The 25,107-nt window shown below is 38.0% G+C and overlaps 2 protein-coding genes across 2 annotated transcripts in view; one reads left to right on the forward strand and one right to left on the reverse strand.

Annotated features, from left to right (window-relative positions):
• Positions 1-14,612, forward strand: part of ARHGAP28 (Rho GTPase activating protein 28) — a 71,304-nt gene extending 56,692 nt beyond the window's left edge. Inside the window, exons 6-15 of the mRNA XM_009873833.1 lie at positions 318-483; positions 588-679; positions 1,998-2,075; positions 5,148-5,310; positions 6,844-6,926; positions 8,811-9,008; positions 9,692-9,835; positions 11,781-11,935; positions 12,582-12,646; positions 14,521-14,612. Of these exons, the coding sequence (XP_009872135.1) occupies positions 318-483; positions 588-679; positions 1,998-2,075; positions 5,148-5,310; positions 6,844-6,926; positions 8,811-9,008; positions 9,692-9,835; positions 11,781-11,935; positions 12,582-12,646; positions 14,521-14,612 (1,236 nt within the window). The remainder of the gene's footprint in view (positions 1-317; positions 484-587; positions 680-1,997; positions 2,076-5,147; positions 5,311-6,843; positions 6,927-8,810; positions 9,009-9,691; positions 9,836-11,780; positions 11,936-12,581; positions 12,647-14,520) is intronic.
• A 5,130-nt stretch (positions 14,613-19,742) lies between these two features.
• On the reverse strand, positions 19,743-23,891 carry LAMA1 (laminin, alpha 1). Its single transcript, XM_009873834.1, has 4 exons — positions 23,746-23,891; positions 22,993-23,126; positions 21,689-21,911; positions 19,743-20,071 (listed from the first exon to the last, which is right to left on the reverse strand). Exons 1-4 carry the CDS (start codon positions 23,864-23,866, stop codon positions 19,911-19,913), a joined length of 639 nt encoding a protein of 212 aa, XP_009872136.1. The 5' UTR covers positions 23,867-23,891; the 3' UTR covers positions 19,743-19,910.
• Between the last annotated feature and the right edge of the window lie 1,216 nt (positions 23,892-25,107).

Here is a 25,107-nt window from a genome sequence, read left to right on the forward strand (position 1 = left end):
TGGGCAAAAGCATCAGTAGCACATAGCTTATTTTCCAGCTGGCGTACAGGCACAGCAGCTAATATCTCTGCTCTAGCACCACTTACCAGTCAAACTACAAGGGAACATGATGAGCAAGAAGCTCAATTTTACGTTTCAGATGGATGCAAGTTATGTCAACATACTAGGCCAACATACAGGGTTGTAGTTCAGCTCTCTGGTGTCATATCCATCTACCCTAATATGACTTCCTATCACATACAGGCATCTCTTTCAGAACAAAAATTCACTTCCTGTAATTTTTGCACAAATAAAGATGCAACCTATCTCTACTGTAGAAATTCATTGTTCAGAAAAGCCGGTTTGGACTGACAGAGGTTGGAGACCTCTCTCCTGAGGACATGAAGAAGATCCGCTACCTCTCCCTGATTGAGCTGACGGCCTTCTACGATGCGCTTGGAGTGGAGCTGAAGAGGAACCGTGCAGAGAGGGTGCGGGGACGAGGTACCGTGCTGTGGCATCCCCATGGTGGCCAACTGGGTGCTGCTCAGAAGAAAAGTATGAGGCTGTGTTCCCTCTTTTTCACATTTGTTGTTATTATTTTTAAGAAAATGGTCTGTTTGGAGTCCCTCTCACCGTACTGCTAGAGAATGATCAAAAGAAGGTTCCCGGAATAAAAGTTCCCCTCATCTTCCAAAAAGTGAGTATTACTCAGCTTGCTTGGCCACTAAGTTTTGCTTTTCCATTGACACTCAGAAGAGTCATCAGATAAAAGATGCAGGCTTTGCAGACTTGAAGGTGTTTACATGTTGTCTGGATGTTGGTGTTTGAAAGCCTTGTGACAAGGAGACAAAATCTGCTCCTTCTGTGTGTTTTATTTGTAGTGGGGAACTCTTTCAATTTTTGTAATGATATGCAGGACACTTTGGACAAATACTTTGTTTTCTGTTTCCTTTTCACTGTGAGCCACCCAATATGGTGTGTGTGCGCAGAAGTAGCAGAGATGATTTGTCTCAGTGGATTTAATTTCACGTGAATTCAAACCATAGGCATTACTTAGCTATTATTTCCAAAATGGAAGTGGTATCTTCTCACTGAAGTTTATATGACAAGACAACATCATTTATGCAAATCATTTGACAGTACAATGACAGTGCATATCTTGGAGGCAGCCGCACAGACACAAGTGCACATGCAATTACAGAGGTTTTTGTGGACTCAAAACTACAACAAATTTCCCTGTAAATATGAACAGAAAGGGAAGCAGTGTGGAGTGTCAGGGGAAAGACTGACATGGCTTGAATATTTACATGACTTTGCATGATCAGTTCCAAGCTCGCCTGTCAAGATACCATGGGAACATAGAAGGATACAAGAGCTAAGGCAGGAAGCAGAGCTGTTGATGAAAATCCAGAGCTGTATGAATAAATGCTAGGAAATGATTTTTATTCTTTTTCCTCACTCCATTTTATGTATAATCAAAACATATTTATTTTTTTATAAAGAAATAAAGTGGAAAAACTGTTCCTCTATTCACATAAATTTCAAAAGAAAATATCCTGGGATCATTTTCTAATCTGAGTTCTCAGTTCATAGAAATGTATGTTATCTATATATCCATTGTGCTCCTTGGGGAAAGACTTAAACATTTCTCGGAGGCTAATTTTCCCTCAAAACACCATTGTGTTTTACTCAGTGTATCTGTCCTACTCTTTTACGAATATGTTTATGTGTTAATTGTTCTATAGCATTGCCAAGTCTCAAATCAAGGACAGAGGGGCCTATTGCATTATCAGTTTGCATTTGCCATACTACACATACTCCGTATTTCAGGATCAGGAATATGAAGAACACAACAAGAAGGTTTATATACATGAGCTGGCTTGTTCTCATTAGCAAATTACATAGCAATGTATCTTTTTCAAACTAGTTCCAAGGATACCTAGATTGAAAAAGAATTTAATAGTACTTTTAAGTGCTTCTGAGTATTTATCTGGGTTTTCTTGGGTTTTTTTCAGTTGCTGCTCAAACTTGAGGAAACAGGTTTAGAAACCGAAGGAATTCTACGAGTGCCTGGATCTGCTTCCAGAGTCAAGGTACATACGCCAGTTTTCTGTCTCTTGGACCACAGACTCTTATGTTAAATAATACAGCACACACAAATTCACATTCCACATAAATACTGATGTGTGTAGCTCAGCATTTCTATTCCTACCAGTGAAAGGTCAGTTTGGCTCCTGGGAATGAATAAATCACAGAACATGTGGTCTATTGCTTTGCATTTGTTAATGTTCTATATAAAGCACAAACTTGGTGTTGAATGCAGTTTTTCTGCATTAAACATAGAAGGATCATTTCAGTTTATCTATGTCATCCAAAAATGTTGTGATCTTATCTCCATTTTAATTTATTTCAGAAAACCAGAGTTGCTAAACTGAGTGAATTTCAGATAAAGATCTTATTCTATGTCATTTTAACTTCTGTGTCATTTTATTTCTCATTTATTTTCTGTGATCTTACAATTTCATGTTCCAAGTGAAAGAAATTTGGCCTGCATTCACTGTTTGGCAGCCTCGAGTACTGCATTTTCACAGGCTATTTGTGGGCTATGAACACAGGAAAGCTGCTACCCAATAACCTGAGACTGTGGTGCAGTAATGCTTGCAATTGTTTCTCCAGACTAACTTCATTCTAGGAGCTGGAAGACTTTGGCAGAGCAAATTAGGAAAACAAGTTTTTTCTGGGCTTAGTAATGTCTTCCACTTTCCCAGATTTTTCGGGTTTTTTCTAAGTTATTTTTGGTCTGGTTTAAGCATCTTCTTATAGTACACCTCACTCTTATTTTCTTATCCTCGGGAAAGCTAGTCTTTCTTCTTGAGGCACGATGTCTCAACCTTGTGGCTGTACACAAATGTTGGGGATTGCTAAACGCTGGTGGGCTGGGGATCATATAAATGACCAGACTCGAAAAAAGTGGCATTACTTGAAACACACCAAAAATAGGCAGCAGCATCCCAGCTCCCTTTGACTCTGTGGGTTGAGAAAAGCAGTCAGCACCTTGCAAAATGCCACACTTAAGGTATTATTTCACACAATCTCTTTTTTCCAACCTCTCCTGGGAGATTACACAGCAGGGCTGTGCTCTAACTATTTAAATTACTTTCATATTCTTTGCATATACTGTATGTGTCTTGTTCATTTCTTAGTCACAACTTATACCCATGGAGCTGCTATGAGATATGACTTTATATCTAACTCTCATATACTGGGTGGTAAGTTGAACAGCGCATATGAAAGTTTTAAATTATTTGAGATTTGGCTTTGTTTCAGCCTGTTCATTTCAATCTATCTAAGAAGTCCACCAGCAAGAGAGGATTTTTCAAAGCAGATCCAGATTTCATCCTTCAAAGCCTTTTTACATTATTACGACATTAGGATTTGAGGACATTCCAACTTTATTTCAGTCTTGTTTGGAGAAAGAAAAGGCATATGGAAGTGATTAAAGGTTACTCTTCTAGAAACCAAAGAATAGAAGAAATTCATACAAATTTTCCTCTGTAATCTGGTTTGCAACAAAAGATCTAGTGAACAAAAATGCATGATAGTATATTATAGAATCAGTCATGTTTCTTAAAAAATTGCAAAAATGTTTTTTAAAATGTGCACATCTACATATGTATACGGGAGGTGTGTGAGTGCATAAAATACACATAAGTGCCTACCTTTGTGGATATATATATTATATGCTTTCTACTTCTAAGGCTTTTTCCCAGTTCTCAGCAGAAAAATGGGGAGTAGTTTTTCTGTTCTCCTGCGCTTTTGACGAGGTGAGGGTTCCTGTTCCACATTTCTCAGTCAGTTACCAGGAGAGAATTTAATCCAGGTGTTTGTATGGATTATGTGCAAAGGATGTGAATATAGAGGAAACTGAGACAGCCCAGATTACAACCAGTAAAATACACTAGTAAAAATGAGATTGTAACATTATACACCAAATCCTGAATGACTACTTCCTTTTGTGCCAACCATTCCAGTTCATTATGTGTGACCATATTTGATATGTAATTTCCTTCCATTCATGTGAGACTCAGTAAACAGAATTCATTCTGAAAAGCTATTCTGTCTGAATGGACTTAACTTTTTCTGCATAATATTAAAGTACATTTGACAAAAGCATGATCTGAAACCCGAGTATTAGCTACAGCTGTATTTGGTCATAAGTGTTCTCACAAAAAGCAGCAAGAAGCTTCCTATGGATAAGATGGTGTTTGGCCAGTAATAATTGTGAAAGCTGCATCTTTTGTTAGTATCCTTATACTATAAGAGCATTCTTCAATCTTATTAACCCAATATTTTTTTGCAGAGCTTGCATTTTCCAACAGTGATCTGGGTTTCCATTCCTACTAGTTACCTTCCTGATTATTTCCCATTCATACATGTGTGAACATTGATTAGTCACCCTCCAGAAATAAACAGACCTCTGTTTTAGAGCAAGATGTTGACACTAGAGAACAAGAGGATTAAATGGTTACCCAAAATGGTATAATCAATTCTGTCTTAGATCTCTCCTGTGATTTTTTTCTGGCATGTATTAAGTGGAGGTTTTCTGAGAGTAATGGTTTGATACTTTTATTTTTCTATGAAGTAATCAAATCTACTTATAGATATCCTAAAAGAAAACATCCTTTTGCAGACAGGAAGACCTAAGTGAAAGCCATTTGCTTGAGACCCATGGACTTGGATGCCAGCAGACTACCTAGCAAGTTCACTGGCAGTGACAAAGAAATGTCACACCTTTGTGATTTAAGGGTCAAAACCTCTGGGGAGTGCATTAAACCAAAAGAACAGTTGTGCTAAAAAATCCTGTTTAACTGAATTTTCTGTTTCTAGTCCTAAGACATTGGACAAAATTGTGTTGCTTTAAAATTGCTCAAACAAGTCACTGGCAGAAATCTAGCTATAACAAACCAAATTTAGCCTAGGTTGCAAAATACTCTGAGGAACCTGATCTGTTAGCCTGCCCAGAGCTCTGCGCAGCTGTTTTAGGTTACTTTATTTCAACTGCATTTGTAAACCTGCCTGTTGTTTGTAATGGTATTTCCAAAGTGATCTCAAACTGCCAGGTCAGAAGCGATGATTTAAGGTCAGATGTTCCTTTTATCTTTCAGAATCTTCATCAAGAACTTGAGGCAAAATTTTATGAAGACACTTTTGACTGGGACCAAGTACGAAATAATGATGCAGCAGGACTGCTGAAAATGTTTATAAGAGAACTCCCAAGCCCACTTTTCACAATAGAGTATCTGCCTGCTTTCATCACATTAGTGGAAAGTATGTGGAGATAGAATTAGTGTGGACTGATCTAGATAACATGCATTATTAGACCTTACATTTTTTTTCTCTCTCTGAATTAGAGAAAAACCCCATGTAATCATTCCTCTCTCTGAATCAGAGAATAAAAAAGCCCAGTGCATTGCCTAAACACTTAAATTTTCTTCAAACTTTCCTTTTCAAATGGAAAAGTCTCTGCATTTAGCTAGTAGCATAGACTCATTGTGTGAATGACACAGCTGTTTAATGTAAGATTTGAAACCTGTGAGTAAATGATGGCTGAGCAATGACTTTCATATATAGACTCTGCTTCACAAAAATTACAGATTTCAAAAATGAAAATCTCTGCAAAGTAAATTCAAGTCACTACCCTTTAGCTGATATTCTATCAACTCTATTTTGTTTCTCTTAAGGTTTATGTTGAGGTCAGAATATTTGTATGAAGATATGTGTGATCACAGAAAGCTTCAGGCCATCAGGTTTTGTTTTCAGTGTACATACACCCTCTCATTCTCAGTACATTTTGTTCATTTCTCTTCCAGGAAGAACACAGTAGTACCTTGCCATACCTACTGACTTCATTGTAAATTCTTTTGTTGAAGGACAGAGTGAAACTATCAGGATGGTGAATTTATTAGGAAAATTGGTACAGAAAACCTAGGACCTTTACATAAGATTTCAGCCAAATTTTCACTGTCTCCATGAGGTACTTAAAGGGCATAAGGAGGTGACCCCTTCCTGTGACCTCCACATTCCTGAGTGTGCTCCTTGTGAGTCCCAGACCACATGCAGTTCCGATGGCTTAGCAGTTTGGAGAAAGAGAGTGAACAGGAGGTGTCTGCTAGAATAAAGTAACTTTGTCCCCTGCAACAGATAACACTGTCCACAAAACTCACCTTCTGTTTTCCCTCATACCTCTCTCACCCACCCCAAGGAGAAGCAAATGACAATTACTCCTCCCATCTTCTCCACCCCAGCTCTTCTAATGAACATTGCACAGCATCAGTATATACCAATTGCTGAAAACATGGTGGTGTTTTGGAACTGGCAAGGGGCTCCACGTTTATCTAGAGTGCTAGATTTGGGACATACACTTCTTAAGATATAAGCAATCAATCACCACTCCAGTGGCACAAGCATTCATAAGATGTCTCAGTAACAGTAGTCTTATATTTTTCTGAAATAACCATTTTGGTTTGAAAGGGGGAAAATACTGGATCCATATTCAAAACACATTCTAACCATGATATCAAAGAGAAAATGGCTAGTACTGAATAACATTGGCTCCTTGCTATTTAGACAATTTTATAGAGTCTTTTCCTCTTCCGTGACAAAAATCCAAGATAATGAGGAAAAACACACTCATTAAATTGATTTCATATTTGGGAAAAAGTTATGGTTAATGAATACCTAAATATGCTAGTCTCAACCAGGCAGTGGTGGTTCAGTTTCTAGAACTGCTGACCAAGAAGATTTTTAGAACAAACCAGTTGCAATTGGGATTTCAATAATATTTATTATTCATATTCTTAGAAATCTCCAAGATCAAGTTACAACTTCAGGCTTTGCATCTGTTAATCATGCTGCTGCCTGAAGCCAACAGAGACACAGCCAAGGTAAGTTCTTCCTTTGCTATCACCTGTCATTTGTGGTGCTTTTGATTTTTAAATGAGACCTCTTTGGTTTTTTTTTTAACAGTCAGTGATCAGACACTGCACTTTGAAACTACTAATTGGTGGTTTTTATCATTTTCTTGAAAAGATGTTCCAAATCCTCAGCTGTTATTTCTTTTACAAACAATTAAGAAATAGCTGCTGGAGGTATCCAAGTGCTGGTGTCAGTAAATGGCTCCCAGGCATCATTTATTCTGAAGCATCCGTTTCAAAGGGCACGTTCCTTGCATCGTTTGAAAAAAGAAGGTCCAGTTTCTCGGCTTTCTGCATAACTGGAGTTCCTAGGATGAAGTTAAATGAGAAGCTGTCTACTAGAAGGTCAGCTGGTACACTCCCAGTGCCAAAGGGCTTCCAGGGCACTAGACCAGACTGGAGAAGGTAGACCAAAGTAAAAACCACTGGAACATACATCTGTAGCACGGCTGTCAGGACCTCAGCCTCAGCTGGTTTGCCTTAAAAACCCATGCACACACCCATGTACTACTTCCTGATACAGACAACAAGCATTCTGGGTGCTTGGAAGCTCCCAGATCTGACTCCAGCTATGTCCTGACCCTAAGAGATACCGGTTGAATCTTTGGACTTGTTTCCACATAAGAGAACCCTGGGTGAACAAGCTGCATTCAATTTTGCCACATCCCCTGGCTCATCAGGACCCTGAAGGTGTCCTGCCTCTGAAAGCCTCTCACTGATCAGTTTAGACAGAGCTTTATGAGTCCAGGTGCCTTCTTTACTAGTATTTATTTATGCAATGGCAAGGGACAAGAAAAACCCTCTTTAAAGCATTTAGAGGTCTGCTAGTGCTCTGTGAAGAACAAGGGTTATTTCTTCTACCAAAGTCCATATTGATATAGCCATGAACCTCGCATAGCTAAGTTAATGGTTGGACCCCATGAACTTAAAGGTGTTTTCCAATCTAAACAATTCTATGACATGGGGCTCTATATGTAAAACACATGATATATGAGCAGTCATAATTATTACTAGACTTTTATACAAAAATAGAAGTGAGGACAAAACTGAATGCATCTCTACTTGTTATCCATAAGGAGATTTTATAAATTTCTCCAATACAGTTTCTGTTTTGTAATTCCTGGATTTGCAAGAATGTTTTAATTGCAATGTCAGGGTACAAAGACATTGGTTTTAATGGTATGGTGTTGCAAAAGGACACACTGGCAGACCTCAACTCTCATCACAGCTGAGATCCATCCTATTCAGTCACTCAAGGAAAATTCTGAATAAACTGCCCAAAAGGGAAATGAGTTTCCTTTGACTCTGCCATGCATGTGCAGAAGTGACATCAACTAACAACCACTGAGCTCTTCTTGCTTTCATTATCCCAGAATAAAAGTTTTGGGGGTGCTGAAAGAAATTCCTCAAATTATAACACATATGGGACTAGTGCACATTTGAAGAGAGGCTGATTGCCCTGTTGATTGCGATACAAAAAGCCTTGGCCAGATACATCAAAATGGACACCTTTAAGTCTAGAAAGTAATTAACTACTCTATTGCAATGCTGTAGATCTTTCATCTACTACGGGATCCAGAGCCTTAGCGCAGACATTATACTTACAGATTTGGGACTATATGTGATAGAAAATGTTATTAATATGTATTTTGGTAACATTAACTATTCCTCCACGACTGACAAGTGGTTGTGCCAGCGCGTGTAAAGACTAATCCAAATTATAATGCAACCCCCCCCAAATTTCACCTCAAAGCACAAATAAAGCAGCTTTCAAGCCAGATAAGTTGTGCATTTGAAAACATTGCAGTTAAGAAGTGAACTATTTTGTGAGACTTGGCCTTGTTGTTTTTCCAGGCCTTTCTTCAGTTCCTGAAGAAGGTGGTTGCTAATGAAGGGAAAAATAAAATGAATTTATGGAATGTTTCTATGATTGTTGCACCAAACCTCTTCATCTACAAAGGGAAACGTGCAAACCAACAAGAAATGCAAGCAGCCGCCACCACAGCACACGTAGTGCGGCTTTTAATTCGGTACCAGGACATCCTCTGGACAGTGAGTAATGCTGGTTCCCTCCTTATGGCTCCAGTACAGAGAAATATTTTTGCTATATGCAGCAGCTCTGTAAAAATCAGAGTAAACTCACCTTCTTAGAAGAAACAGCTGGCTGGAGTCTTATATACCTGGAATGAGATAGCAGTGTGACAGATATCTCAGCATTTTGATGTTCCTCACCTATCTAAGACATCCATTTTAGCACAAACTGCCCTCTGGAGGTACTTGTCCCACACCATTGTTTATACAAAGCAATGCATAGGAGAGTGATTTAATCTAGATGCTTAGGAGAGATATCTAAATTTGAATGAGATTAAATGACTGTTTAAAGTCTAGCATGTAACAGTATGGGTCAAAAGCATGTGCTACTTGCTGGACGTCCAAAGGCCAGCATGAAAATGACAAAAGTCTCAGCTCATTTCCTCATACCAGAGGGAGGGTATGATGGGAGCTGAAAAGACTACCTGATGAAGTTCTTAAAACAAGAAACACCACTAAAACATTCCATACAGTATGAAAGATGATCTACAGTTTCGTCAAAAGAGTAACCGTGGGTTGGTAGAGGGAACTACTAATTGCATGTGTCTTCACAGAATAAATAGAAGTTCTGCTGCCTAGTATCAGGTGCCTTTCTAAAGCCCAGCCACAATTTTATATATTCTCAGCTGTTTCTTTCCCTTTAGGTCCCATCCTTCCTGATTTCCCAAGTGAGAAAAATGAATGAGGCAGCAATGAATAACAGCAAGAGGCAGCTGATGTTTGACAAAGGAGTGAGAAAACTTCTGAGAAGAAAGACCATGGAACGGGAGAGACCTGAAAGACCAGAGGTGTGTTAAAAACATACCATTTTCAAGGGCAGCTTTAACTGTCTCCCTCCTTTCTTACTTCCTAAAAGCTTCTGGGAGCAGGGAGGAAATTTTAACATACAAAATAAATTGATCTGGGAGCTATCTTGAACGATGTGCTTCCCAATCCAACATAAGATAAACCTTTGGGCATTAATTGGGAAAAGGTGAAATAGGCAGAATAATTTCTAGCAGCCCAGGCTGTTACAAACATATGCTGGTTTTTGTAAATGTTATGAAAGAAAACGGTCATATATGGACCATCCCTGACTGCAGTGACCTGTAGATATTCAACAAATGCATGGATCTTTAGTTGAATAGTAGGATGGTCTGTATTAACTGCACTTAATTAGAGGACAGTGGTGGATACTTTTGAGGATTTCTGGAGTTCCAGGTGCAGTTCAGACTGAGGAAAGGCTGACAGAAGAATCTTCCTTTGGAGGCTTTAAAAACACCAACTTTTCTCTACTGCCTAGATATGGAGTTTAGGAACTTACAATAGGTTAATGGCTGGACTTGATGATCCCAAAGGTCTTTTCCAACCCAAATGCACTCTGTGCTACTTCAAGAGACACCTAAAAATAACTTACATACTAGGTGTAACATGTAATTTGGGCAAAAAAGCATGTTGCGTGCACATACACAACATATACAGTCCCTATATAGCAATTTACATGTAGCATTTCTATGTAGTAACTACCTTTAATAACCTGGAAAGAAAGCCTTTGGAGTTTTCCAGGGAGGTTTAAAAGAATGGAGATCAGTGAATTGTAAGAAACAAATCAGGAAGGAGTGATATTAAGAGATTAAGAAATAGGGAATAAGCCTCCTAATACGGACAACATAGAAAATGCAACAAGGAACATCTGGGAAAAAATAGAAAGAGAAATTATATGTATGAATTGTGAATCCATGCTAATCAGTTTTTTGAGAAATCATTTGCCAGCACTGACTGAAATATACTGTGGGTAGGACAGACATTTGTGCTGCAGATGGAGATAGAGATGTTTGTTTAAAATGGTGATGTAGACTACTGTATTGCAAAACTGTATTCAGCCTGGAACAAACACAGTGAGAGCTTCTGAGGAGAGTCAGTTACTGAAGTCATTGCACCTTCAGGAACACAAGTTCATTGATCATAACAACTGGCTTTGCAGCTAATAAAAATGGACTAGCCATGGCACATAGCTGAAATATGAAGGGTAAATTGGAGGCAAATTCTGTTTGGATAACTAAGTTAAATTTTGAGAGCACTTAACACAATCCATGGCTCTCAGATGTTCTAAATTACACAGGGACAGAGACTAAAGAGACTATTGTACTCTGCTCAGCATGGTATTAACTGGATTAAAACTGGAATGCAAACCTTGCTAATTGATTTATCCACCATTAATCATGGAAGAGTGCATAAACTTCATAGATGATCGCTTGAACCCTACATAAGGTCAAATTTCAAATTAACAGAAACCATATGGTAGTTAGCTATTTTACTGTACGTACACTTCAATCTAGTGGAAGCTATAGGAAGTGGAAACAGAAAGCTGGATCTTCATGCTTCAAGAGAATTCTGTCTTTAAAAGGAAGTGCAGATATTTTTAACAATTTTTATTTATTTTTAAGTAAGCAGTTGGTTCACTGACCAATGCTACCAGAAATAACTTCAAAAATCTCAGAAAACAACTCAGTATTACTGCAAACAGTCAAAATTTAAGGGCTCTGCTTTATTTGAAGGAGTTTGTGTCTTTGTGTTATAACTCATTACATTGTATCTACAAATTTGCATTTGTATGACTGCAAATATGTTTTCTTGAATAATCAAGTGTATCCAGGACAGTAATTTTTGCAAGGAACCTCAGAAGAGTTGCAGAATTGCTTCTGAATGGAGCAATATTTGGCTTAGACTTACTCTACTGAATATTTATTTTAGGGATCTGTCACTTTTCCCCCATACCTGCAGTCTGACATACCCGAGGGGGTGATAAGAGTTTATGCTCCACTGCATTCAAAAGTCTCTATGGCAATTCAACTCAACAGCCAAACAAAAGTCAAAGACATCCTGGCTCGATTCCACTGTGAAAACAGGTGGGTAAATCAGAACATTTTGTTTTTTCCTGAACAATAATGTCAGAACCATTAACAAATAGATTGTTCCCTTTTGAAAGACTCATTGTGTTACAAGAACTCTTTTTCTAATCTAAAATTGCAAATGTATGGTTACATTGGCCAAATAAATTTTAATCATTGGTTTTACTCTTTATATTTTACTTAATAATTGGCTTCTATACAGAATCAATCTGCTCACTATTCTGTCACTGTTAAAAACATACATTTTATAGACTTGCCGCACAAAGAATCCAGAGGGATTGTCTTACATCTGCCCATTATACATTGATGTTTTTATTTCTGTAAAGTAATAATTAACAGTTACAAGAAATGGTAAATTGTATCTGAAAGTCTTTCCTGCAAAGTCTTCCCACCTTAACACATAATTCTGTTATTTAAATAAATAATAATAAAAAAAATGATAGAAGATCTAGTTAATTACCCCTGTAGTTAACTAGATTCAGTATTCTGCAGTGGCCCATTTGGTAGAAGTCCTTGCTTTTGATAAGTAAGCTCACAGGGGCATATACAGCAATTTTCAGCTTAATATAGATCGTCCTTGATAAGGCAGTGGTTATAACAGGAAGGCAAATTGAAGTTCGTTTTTTTTTTTTTTCCATCCTAGCCACGGATCATCACAGAACATGAGAGGCCAGATCCAAAGTTTACATGAGGTTGGAGGAAATATAGGTAGGTCTCATTTTTGAAAATTCAATTCTGAATGTCCTTAGCCTACTAAACCACCTCAGGATAGTGCTGTTTTCACTCAGTTGAGTCTTTCCTACCCTCCAGTCCACCTGCAGGAAAGGAGCCTAACCTGAAAGCTGCTAAAATCAATGTAAACGATTCCTTCCGACTCCAGCACGACTGGAGGGGCACCCCGCAGGACACAGTGACCTGTTGGCTGGATCTCAGCAGGACTCCTTACAGTCCTGCCAAATTCATCTGACCTTTCACTTACCTCTCTCACTATCATAATTAAGCACTTTTCCACCGTTAAGAGATTCTTAGTCTTCCTCTCGCGAGCACATTCCACTTCACTGTCAAGCCTTTTTCTCAACACCTACTTATTCTTCACCACATTTAAATGTTAACCTCCCCCAAACAAAAGAATTGAGAATTCAGCCCCTGCATATATGGGTCTACTATACTTGTACTAATCTGTGTGCTTTATTTAGAATGCAAATTTCGTGCAGTAGGGATTTTCTCTTCCGTGTTTCATGCAGTGACATTTTTCTAACAACAACAACAGTGGCTTGCCACATAAGTTCCTGCCCTAAAGGTCAAAAACCAGATTTTAATTTGGTATTGCATACTGCTGACTCTCTCCTTGTCTTTTCCATACTAAAATTCTAGATGCTTTGTTCGAGTATTTTTTCAATTGTCTGATTAGATTATTCCTTAATTTTTTCTAGATCCAGCTCTAAATAGGTTCTATTAAGTTATTACAATAAGTAACAGACTCGCTTTAGTTGCAATCAAGAAGCAAAGTCTTTATTAAGGATGTACAAAAGCTGAATTTTATTAGTGGTTTGTTTTGCCTGGCTAAACAGGATGACCACTTGATTGCTAAAACAGGAGATCCTAAAGGCCTTGCAAAACAATCCCAAGTATTCCCACCATGCTCCTTCAGAAACCTGGATATCTAATTTGCATCTTCACGTTAAATTATTTTTGTAGTCCTACATATTTCAGGCTACCTTAGTCAACTGATTATGCATTAATTCATTTATACTGCTTTCACTTGAATATCATTAGAACCTCAGTGACCCTGTAAGTAATTGTAAAAAAAATTTTACTATAATCCTTTGTGTCACAGCAATGTAACCTCACCTGTTAAATGGCTTCATCACCCAGTATACACGCAACATAGCCCAACAAATCACCTTAACTCAAGAATTTATTGCTTAATTACTCATTTAAGAGCCACCAAATGCCTCTTTCTGTGGCTAAGGCAGCAGGGACTCCCCAACCACACAACTTATGTTCCCAGGCACCACCTAAAGAAATCCTCAAAAATGTCAGGCTTCAGAGAACTTTTTTTTTTTTTTTGAAACCAGCAAAACAGCAAATGCCAAAAACCTCGATATAGTCCTCTTACTTCTTTGCAAGAACCTGGCTGGATGGGAACACATGGCTTATAGAGTTCTTTTTCGGCATTTAAAAATAGTGTAGAAACAAAGTCACAGAGTTGTTAATTCCAGCCCAGTAAATCCAAATAAATAAAATAAACCATACTGTGGCACTTGCAGTAACAGTGCTGTTAAAGCTTCGAAAGAAACTAGTTTTTGTTTACCGTTTGACTAAATGCCTTGTCAGTGCAATTCAGTGTAATGTAGGGCATCCTGCCTGGAAATGAAAGTGAACTCGTGAGTCTCACTGAGTAAAATCACTGGCAGCTACCGCAGGCCCTGTCTGTATCCAGGCAAGATGTCAGCTGGACACAGCAAACTAGGCTGTGCGCAAGTCAGTGATACATTCAAGGACATTTTAACATAGCTCTGTCTCATTTGTTAATGTGTTCAAAACATCCTATGATTCACGGCTGTCCGTTTCCGTTTCAGGTCAGCATTGTTTGGATCCAGACGCGTACATGTTAGATGTTTACCATGCAAATCCTCAGGCAGAATGGGTGATAAAACCAAAAGCAAGCTGAAGCACAAGGGAGCAGTGCACTGGACAAAAGCCAAACGGACAACAGTGATGCCTGTAATTTTAAGAAGCTCCTGCCAGAGATGAAACAAAATGGCAGCTACAGGACATTATACCTTCATACTGTGCTGTCCAATTGATGGTCACCACGTACTGGTGTAAGGTTATCACTCCAGCTTCTGGACCACTGGAAAATACCGCATCATTTGTGTTTCATATGGATTACTCTTGTGCCAGTTGTCCAAGGAGAGTTAAGGAGGACAAACCAAGGTACGGTGCACAGAAAACAACCTCTTGCATATGGAGTTGTTAATTTCCTGACCTGGTGTTAAAACATTAATTTTTGGAAAGAATCCACTGGCATCCAAGGATGCGTGAAACACTACCGCCCACAGCGTTAACAAAGAATCATCACGTAGACATTCAAGAAGAGAAGGTATCTGCCAAGCATGGAAGAGAGGATCTCGACATGCAGCAGTGCCAAGACGTTGCTGTGTGACAAAATCAAACCTCTCTGCTAAAAGTAAACCTGTACAATGTGCATTACTGCAATATTTACATCTCTCAGTCACTCCTCATGAGTATCTGATGCCAGGGAAAGGAGAGAGGCAGGAGGAAGAACTACTGTATAAACTGCTATAATGCTTTATGTATGTACCACCGTATATATTACCACCAGTCTTCCAAAACTGTTTGTCTCAATCACATTTCTGTGTGCAATTGTAGCGCCACAAACCATTTTCTCCTTCCCATCACACACACAAGCTTCAGGAGACAAATGATAGGTGAGAAGGGGCATTCTCCCCTGGCTCTATCTTTTACTTGATACTCTCAGATTTAAGTCCGTGTAATGCCATAATATGACATGTGTTAATGGTGCCACTTACATCCATCACCTTTTTTGTTAAACATTATAGTTTCTTAATTTGTAACCTAATTCTTTTTCTTTTGTTTATTTTAGCTTTAGTATGTATGCAACTTATATACTATTCAGCTGCATTGAGAAGAGTAATATTGTCCAGATCTTTATATAATATGACATGGAGAAGAAAAAGAGCTTCCAGTGAGCAGAGGGATTTAATGCTATAAATTTAACATTTACACATTAAGACCTCAAAACCATAACCAAATTAGGCCCAGTTGCACTAAATATTTTACAAATATATAGGAAATTGCAGCTCCTTATACGGCTGGCATGCAGTTTGTGAAAACACACAGGCTGACAAGAGAACAGTGGGCTGAAACTGTGCTGGGAACTAGTCAGTACGTTGAGTTTCCAGCCAGTCACAAGGGTGAGCGCCATTCTTCACCACGTCCTCTCGTTACTTTACAGAACTAAAAGCATGAGTCCCTAGAAAACAGCAACTATTTTCTTTCATCTTTGCTCTATGCAAAAACCATGAACGAACGTCTTCAACTGCACTGCAACATCTCCATTGTTGGGTGATGATACTGCACAATGAATGCACCCGCAGGCTGAGCCGGGGGTTTCGTTCCTGATCTGTACACACAGGTGAGGCAAGAGCTGGTGCTCTGTTTACCAGGTAGCAATGTAAAAGTGCTCTGAATCAAGTCCTCCAGATGAACACGGAAGTACATCGTCTTGCAGAGACAGCCTGTGACTTGTGTACTCTGCTGAAGCTGTGCAATGAAAATTTTCACATTCTGGAAACTCTCCTTCTGATTCAAAGTTGATCATGTTCTCTCGTAGTTAACATTCATTGTTTATGTTCAGTGAAAGAAATCAACATTGAATCAGTACTTTTACCAGTAACAATAACATCTACAGAGGGCAGATCCCATCTTTATTACCTTCTTGAGATGAAAAATGGTAAAACTTAGTAACATTATCCCTTAATTTTCTTTAAGACAGTGAACTTCTTAACTTTCTTTTTCTTTTTTTTTTTTTTTTCCTTAACACTAATGGATGCATAGTTGCAGCCAGGAAAAGACCAGGACAGTTTTATTAAAAATACGCTGGTTATTTTGACAACTATTTATTTTAAATTCATAAGAGAGAGCAAATCTGTGGTTTGCTCATAGGATAAAACATAAATGTTTTGTCAAGTGCTGTGTTCCTGATTCCCTTTAGTTCCCTCTGTGGCAACGAACAACTGTTTCTGCTGTGCCACCCTTCTAGGTGTAAAGCAGGACTAGCACTTTTCTTATAAAGGAAACACAAGAATTAGTTGAGTTAAACTCTGCTCTCCAATGCAGCCAAACAATTCCCTGAGCAGATCAGGAGTTATAAACATTCATCTAGGAAGGACAAACTCAGCAAAGGGATTTTATGTGGAAAGTGCTTTGAATATAAAGAGCATCATATAAATGCTAAGCATCGTTGTATTTATAGCCAGCGAAAGAGTTTTTATCACTATATAGAAAGCCTGAGCATTAACTAAAGAATTTAAAATGTTGTAGCAAGTGAGACAACTTTCTACAGTACTTTCAAACACACTGACCCCCTCCATCTTGCCCATTTGTTTCACTCTGTGTTCTAAATGGCCAAGGGAAAGTACAGAGCACCCTTATGTTCACATGGTACCTTGTCCAGCATGAAATAAGGACCCTGAAATAAGGACTTAATCAAAATAATTTCTGAAATAGGTCTCGCTGTAGTCTATGCAGAATACAAGGGGGTTTTGGAAGACTTTTCCCTTCTGCCACTTCACAACTTAGGAAAGCCAAATCTGATGTAACGAAACTCATCTTTTTATAGGAGAATGGCTATAACTTTGTAAGACATGCACATTAGCAGATGAACTAGATTCTGTGTACAGTGTCTAGACTTCTAGAGCATGGCCAAATACCTGCTGTCTCTGAAATTGAATGGCAAAATTCTTTTTTTATACAAATGGACCTAATGACCCATGTGTGCTGTAGTTAATACTGTTACACATTAAGTTGTTTTGTGTTGTTGTGGTGCACTAACTTGATTTAATATGCAGCAAATTGAACAATCTCATTTTTGAATGTGGGGTTTCCACTTTAGACCTTGTGTTTGAAAATGCTGGTGGAGGCAGCGGGAATTTTGTTCCTCCTAACAGCAGCTGAAGTCAAAAAAGTTATGATAGGATTGTGACCTAATAAAAAGCAACATATATGGACAGTTATTAATAAGAAAGTAGTAGCAAGCAGGGAGAAACTTATTCAGCAAACTCCAAAGCTGCCTCAAGTGTTTATATACTCCATGGTTCTACAAAGACATCATTTTGCATATCAACACAGAGAGAGAAGAGTGTGTACTGTAAGAAGTAGGTATTGGAAAGAGACTGGAATGCTCTAACCTGTTTGTGCAGCTAATGTCATTAGAACGTGTGTGTGTGTGTGCAAAAGTGTCTGCAGCTATGTATAATATTAACTACCTCAGTCTGCATTTTCCAGAAACAATATTTTGCCTTCGAGGTTTACTACACCAAAACTTTCTATTACTAATTTTACCTCTCCACTAGTGTTTTACATTGATAAAGTGTTTCTCCTTCTAAGGGCAAGATTTGGAAATTACAAAAAAATATATATATTAAAAGGCGTATTTCAAGACATGGATGAAATCTGATCCAAATAACGTTGCCTCAATTACTGTTTGTAATGTGAACCTTGGGAGATCAGATCTCGGGGTTAACAGAAAACAAATGCAAACACACTGTATTTCAGGTTTTATTTTTCAACAGCTTTCCATTAATGTGTGTCTTCTCTGGAAAATAATACAATGCCACTAATCAAAGCAAAATGTTTGTATGTACGTTTCCCTTGCAATCCTCATTATGTTACGTGTTTTGTTGAAGTAAGCCCACACGTAAGTGCATTTGTACAGTAGAATGTGTCCACTGTGTTGTACCCATGTCAAAAATAAAAACAGTAACAACAAAAAAGAAGGCTCTTCACATCTAAAACACATGGGTTTTGATAGAAACAGGTGATAGAAATTCAAAAAGCAGCAGTGAATCTATCTTAAAAGCAACTCTGTTGTTATAGTACCCGAAGAGCCAGCTACACAAAGGACCACATTCTGCCATCCTTGCTCAAATAGAACAGTTCTTTGTTCCAGAATCTCTCCTCTTGGACTACCTTGATGCAAGGTACAAAATGACACTGCTTGGAATCCTGCCTCACTGAAATCAATGATCAACTGCTTTGTGGTTCCATTTGAGCCAGTATTTTTTAAACTAGTATGAAATAAATAGAGCAAAATAGAATGAATTGTAGAAATGCATAGTAAGGGCCAAACAAAATTGTAAGGAGGGAACAAAAATGCTGCTAGTTCCTAAAAAGAAAAGGAGATGGAAGTCACCATGTTTATTACAGATGAATCTTAAAGCATGAGAAATGTTTGTCACTGGTCAATAATCTGGCCAGTTGATGGAATGGATGTCCTTACTTGAGTTAAACGGATTACGTGTCCCCCAGACCTGTCTCAAGCACAACTACTGGAAGACTCATTTTAGAAAGAGAGAAGAGCACAGCAGGAAAAAGCAGAGACAGAACTGCTGACTGGCCAGTGAATTAGGAAACACAGAGCACCAAAAGGTGCCTGCCTGTGTGCTGTAAGAAATACTGTTTTCCCAGGAAAAATGCAATAGTTCTCATTGACTAAATACGTAGTTGTTCGTTAGCCAGACCCAAATAACTTCTCCACCAACAGATGAAAGCACAAACAGGAACATAATCTTCCTAGACGATGTGCCTATAACAGGGGTCAGAAGTACTAGATATTAAGGCAGAAGGAAAATGGATTGAAGTTACCATGTACAGCATAGATAAGAAAATTCTTCTCATTACTCTTACGCCTCCTGCTCCCTCTGCTGGACTCTATTAATTTGCACATTTCACTTAGCCACCTGGCTCTTTTTCTTCTAATTGAAATATACGGACAACTACATAAAATAATGCACAGTTTATTGTAGTTTTATTATGTGGTCCAAAATTATTACCTTTTTATAAAATGACCAACACACAATAAAATGAAATACTGTCAAGTAATCAAAAGAAAACATACTGTAAACACTGATTAATAAAAATTCCCAAAAGAAAAATACCCAATTAATGCCATTAACATTGTAGTAGAGGTATTTGTTGTTTAAAACCTTTTAGTTAAAAAGCAGACAAAGAGCTTCTGACTAGAAAAAGACCTGAGTTGGAAAACAGCCAGAAAAACAAAGAGACACAGGCTTTCATCAGTTCTTCTTTCCATTACAAAATGAGAATAAAAAATAACAGATCAACAAAACAAGCAAACAAAAAAAAAAGGAGAAAAAAAGAAAAGAAAAAAAACTCTCTCAGTCCAGATGGGCTTTGCTGCAGTTCAGTGCTCAGCCTGAGGGCAGGAATGAGGAAAGACTCCACGCAGGTCAAAAGCTCTGCTGAAGTCAAACAATTCTGCCTGTTGGCCCTTGGTCAACATGAGGTTCCTCAAACAACCATGGAATGAGCTCTTGCTTGTGAGGCAGTTTTGCTTCACATCAGCTGAAAAACAAATGTGAAATATGTAGAGTCTATTTCCAGTGAACTGAAATAACACAAAGATCCAGGTTATTATTCAACTGCTTCCCCTCCTTCACAAACGAGATATAAAAACAACTGATGAGCACCAAGTTCCATCCATGTTTAGAAGATCTGGGACACCCTACCATAGATAGTCTCTGCTGCCTTCAAGCATGAGCCATGCACTGAGATAACGTGCAGAATTTGCAGAAGTAATTTGTCCCAGGGGATAACGGGAAATAAGAGAGAAGAGAGGGGAAAGTCACTCTACATAGTTGCTTTCCAATTTAAAATTGAAACTGGCAGAATACGAAGCAACAACTGAGGTGTACAGAGTCATGGACTCCATTGGCAAACCAAAACATGGAAGCTGGTAGAGAGTCAAACTCTTCTTTCACACAAGCTGTGAAACAATTCATTCTACTTCTGTAGTACTCAACAATTTCTCTCTTCTCTATGAACTCTATTCCTTACAGACAGAACAATGAAAGAACAATTAGTATCACATTAAACTATTTTAAAAAAAAAAAGTTTCACAAGATGCTGATAAGGCTGCTTTGGTATCCGATGAAGACCAAATATTAATCAAGATTTTGTTAATTAACATTAACTCATTTTTCATAAAGCACTCAAAACCTTGTCCAACAGAAGGGTCTGTAACATTTCAAGCTCTTATTCCTAAAGTTTTCAAACACGTAAAAGACAGGTTTGCCCTTCAGACCTCATCAGTCTGTTGTCACACAAATGGAAATATCTGAACTGCTAAACTCTAGCAGCTGTTTCAGAGACAAACAGATATGGGCATTTTATACTACGTTTAAAAGCATAAGCTATTCAAAACCATACTGAGGTCTATTCACTCTCAATACTGCAAAGAGGCCAAAATCATGATGTTCAAAATTCAATCCTCTTAATGATAAGTGGTCTTGGCTGAAATTATCAAATTATGAATTGCACAAATTAATGGAGAGGCAATTAAATTGTATTTTTTGTGTGTTACTATTTTTTTATTTTACCATCATGACATGATTGACAGTTACTGGAGAAGGGAATTTGCACAGACCAAAGGAAATACATGCTCATCTGCAGCAGCTTGACTCCTGCCTGCACTACCCCTGACACAAAACATTAGCAAAAATAAATCAGGAAAGAGCCCTATAGAAACCTTACTTATAGGAATGTGAAGGAAAGCCTTAATATCAATTTGACTGCAAGGGAACCACACTTCAATATACACAGGCAGGGATGCTGTGAAGTCTCAGAGACTGTGAAAGACAAGCCATGTGGAGGAAATCCTTCTCAGAAACTAAGGAGCAGTTTTGCGTAGGGAAGTGATATGTGTTCAGTTGATCTTGTCAACACATTTAACAGCTAAATCTAAATGCAGTCCTCCACAAAGACAGTATGCACAAATATTAATATGCTGTGATCGCAGAGACAATGTGGAAAATGCTAGCTATGATTTATAATTCAATCATGAAGTTCATTAATCAGAGAGAGGAAAAGGTCCGGGGGGGGAGGGCATGTGTTAAAGAGTCATTCTTACAAAAAAGTGAGAGCAGGAGGGGGAGAAAGGAAGAGAAATATTATTGTACCTACCAGGATAGCCTCCAACATAAATTGGATTGTTTGTATCTGCAGATGTTGACTGGATATAGGGATTATCAGTTTCAACCAAATTCCCATCTACTATCAGCGAAATGCGATGTTTGCTTTTGTTTGCTTGAAGCTTGTGCCATTTTCCATCACACAAACTATCTGTACCTCTTGGTTCATAGGTAGCTGTTATTCTCCCAGCTCCATTGTTGACATGGAATAAAACCTGTATAAACAGCCAGATGCCAATAAAGATATAAAGTAAGAATGCATGAACTAATTTGCCTAGATAAAAGCACAATCATGCTAGTGCAGACATTTCCATTTTAATAAATGTTTGCTAATTACGCAAAGCTAATGTTTCCTTTGATAGAGTGTCATTATTGAAATATCTTTAATATCTAAAAGACTTAGATCTATTCATGCAAAAGTGTGTTGGTTAGTTTGGTATACCATACTTCACTGGGGATTTCAATGTTTTTTACAAATACAAATCAAGTGTTTTCTCAGAGAAACCGAGACTCCAGATCTGAAAGAAGATTCACTGTATCTAACCAAAGAGAAAGAGAATGGACTGAAAGCACTTGTAAGTGCCAATACATTTATTGATTTATTTCATGTATTTATTCTTCAGAGAAGTAGACATTTCCTTAACTCTGTGGTGAGGATTAATATGTAAGTATTAACTGTGGATGTATGTCCCATAGGAACAGTGATATTTAACACTGTCTCTAGCTAGGAAGTTTTGAATAAGAAATGAGCTATTTCTGAGAAAATGAAATACTTAAGAGCAATCGAGTATACATTTTTTATGCAGAAGATGAGTGGAGAACTATATATTGATTGCTAAAAGCTTTATGGAGCATAATGGCCAGTAGAAGTAGAGAGTGAGTTAATTGCTCATGAATATTGAAGAAGAGATTACAAAACAGGGTGCTTTGCAATAATACATTTACCAATGACAAGTGTAGCTCTACAGCAGAAAAAGTACTAAACTACGAGAAAGATATAAATTAGGTCTAGCATACAAGGTATGTTGTACACGAGGTCACAGTGGCTGCAGAATAACATAAATTATACTAATTAAAAAGACAAAAACTTCCAGTGACTTCTGCTAATCTCATATTTTATCATAATGATGATGATGCAAAACCCTGAAACAGAAAGTCTGTTCCACACTAGTTCTGTGGGGATTTGCTTCGGACATTTTGTCGCCATCCCATTTCACTTGTGTCTAATTAGGGCTACCCAATGGTTCTAGCTTCTTAGTTCTCATGAAATGAGTGTGCCGGCATGTAGCAGCCTACCTTGCCATTTACCATCTCCAGTCCAACGGCATCAACCTTAGCACTGCTGACCCCAAGGAGGACACCATGTACTGCTCTCGTACGAAACTCCAGTGTGATGTTCACATCAGATCGGACTTTGTAGCCTTCTCTGACTGAAAAAAAAAAATTATAAGCTTCTAACAGAAGACTTGTAACCCACAGTAAAAAGTAGAATATCTACATTGTCATTAAAAAGCCTAAAAGCTTGTTAATTAATCTGCCAGGATAGGACCTTGTGGAATCTCTGAAAAGTAAGTTTTCCAAAGTCATAATTCACATTTTATACAGGGAAAAGATAAATTCCCAAATAAGTTCTCTTCCATTAATTTAGATTTAATATATTCTATCTTATTTGTAAGAAATGGTAAAGAGCACATAGCAACGCAATCCTTCACACTACTTCAGAAGTACCCTAAGTCTTTTGCCTCCATATCCTTCAACAGACCTTAACTTAAACATCACGAACATGGACATTCTTAGCTGAAGAAAGAGGCAGTTAATCTCTTTCCCAGTGCCACAATCATTAGGTCTTTCATTTTTGAAAGATAGCCCTTTGCAGAAACACTCGTTTTTGGATGTATGGAGTAAAGGCACTCAGAAATACATATGCAGGGAATGTACTCTTTGTGTGAGGAGTCAATTAATTACATACAGTTCCAGCAAGACCTAAAAAGAATACGTTTTCATTAACATTAATTCATTAAGATACTGCTTTCATTCAATGACACTTACCAAGAGCAGCAAAGCCACTCCCATCAAAAAAAGTGCCCTCCTGCGCTGTTACATAGCATTTATTCACAGCAAAGATGGAGACAGGGCTCTCACTGTCCAGTTGCTTGCTGTTAATCATCATGCTACCAATGCAGGCGGGAATACTGTGAGTCACCTAAGCATATTAAAACATAAGACTTAACATGCAACACAAACTGCTGCAATGTTCTCCTAGTGATTCACCCAATGTTATTTTAAGTAAAAAATTCCATGAACAAAACACAGCAGGATGTAAAATATTTACATAATTCCATTTCTATTTATTTCATACGCTCACATAATGTACATATGTGAGCATACGTACATATCACATATGTACAAATGTACATAACGTATTAGAGTGAGAACAAATATTGCTTAGAAATACAGCATTCATGCTCTGTAATGGACAGAAAGAATTGTATTTCAATGTGAGCAGGGATATCCTCAACAGTTAAAGACATTCCAAACATGCTTCAGCCAATTAACAAGTAAATCAAGATTTTGTAAGACATTTTGTAAGTACAGAGCACTAGAATTCTACCCAGCAAAAAGATTCATCACAATTAGTCACCGGTACTATCGTCAGCAACTGAAGATTCAAAGTATTAAAATATTTGTTAGTTTCATCATCCGATTAAAAAGCATGGGTGACGAAAGTACACCCAGGAATTCAGAAACATTGTTATCGTCACTGGAATCCTTCCTGAGATAATGGACTGCTCAAGGAGGAAGGTGACAAAAACACTACCTTCTCAAAGCATGTGCAAAAAGCACATTTTAATCTCAGACAGCTAAACTCAGCCTTTCAGAGATATTTAAGACACTCAATTCCTGTTTTAATGCAATAGGACTTAGGTACCAAAATGTCTGAGATTCTAGGTCCTATCTTATACTACGAAACACAGGAATTAATATTCCTTATCCATTTTTAAGGGAGAGATTGCTAGAAGAAAAAAAAATTAAGGGCCGTTACTAAAACACAAGGATTCAAGTTCTAGCTAGAGTTGCTAAGCTGGAAAGATTTACCTGGCAAAAGGTCATTACTTTCTATAAGTAATGACCCCTTTTTCCTGTGCAGGAAGGCCAAGTGCAATCAGTTGGGGAAATCCCAAGCACAAATACAGGCTGAGTGATGAGTGGATTGAGGGCAGCCCTGAAGAGAAGGACTACAGGAGTGTGTTGGCTGATGAGATGCTCAGCATGATCTGGCAATGTATGTTTGCAGCCCAGAAAGTCAACCATACCCTTGCTGTATCAAAAGAAGCATATCCAGGAAGATAGTTCTTCCCCTTTACTCTGCTAAGGTGAGACTAGACAGACTAGAGGGCTGGGCAGGGAGAA

This window comes from Apaloderma vittatum, unplaced genomic scaffold, assembly GCF_000703405.1.
Source record: "Apaloderma vittatum isolate BGI_N311 unplaced genomic scaffold, ASM70340v1 scaffold7767, whole genome shotgun sequence".
Taxonomy (NCBI): Eukaryota; Metazoa; Chordata; class Aves; order Trogoniformes; family Trogonidae; genus Apaloderma; species Apaloderma vittatum.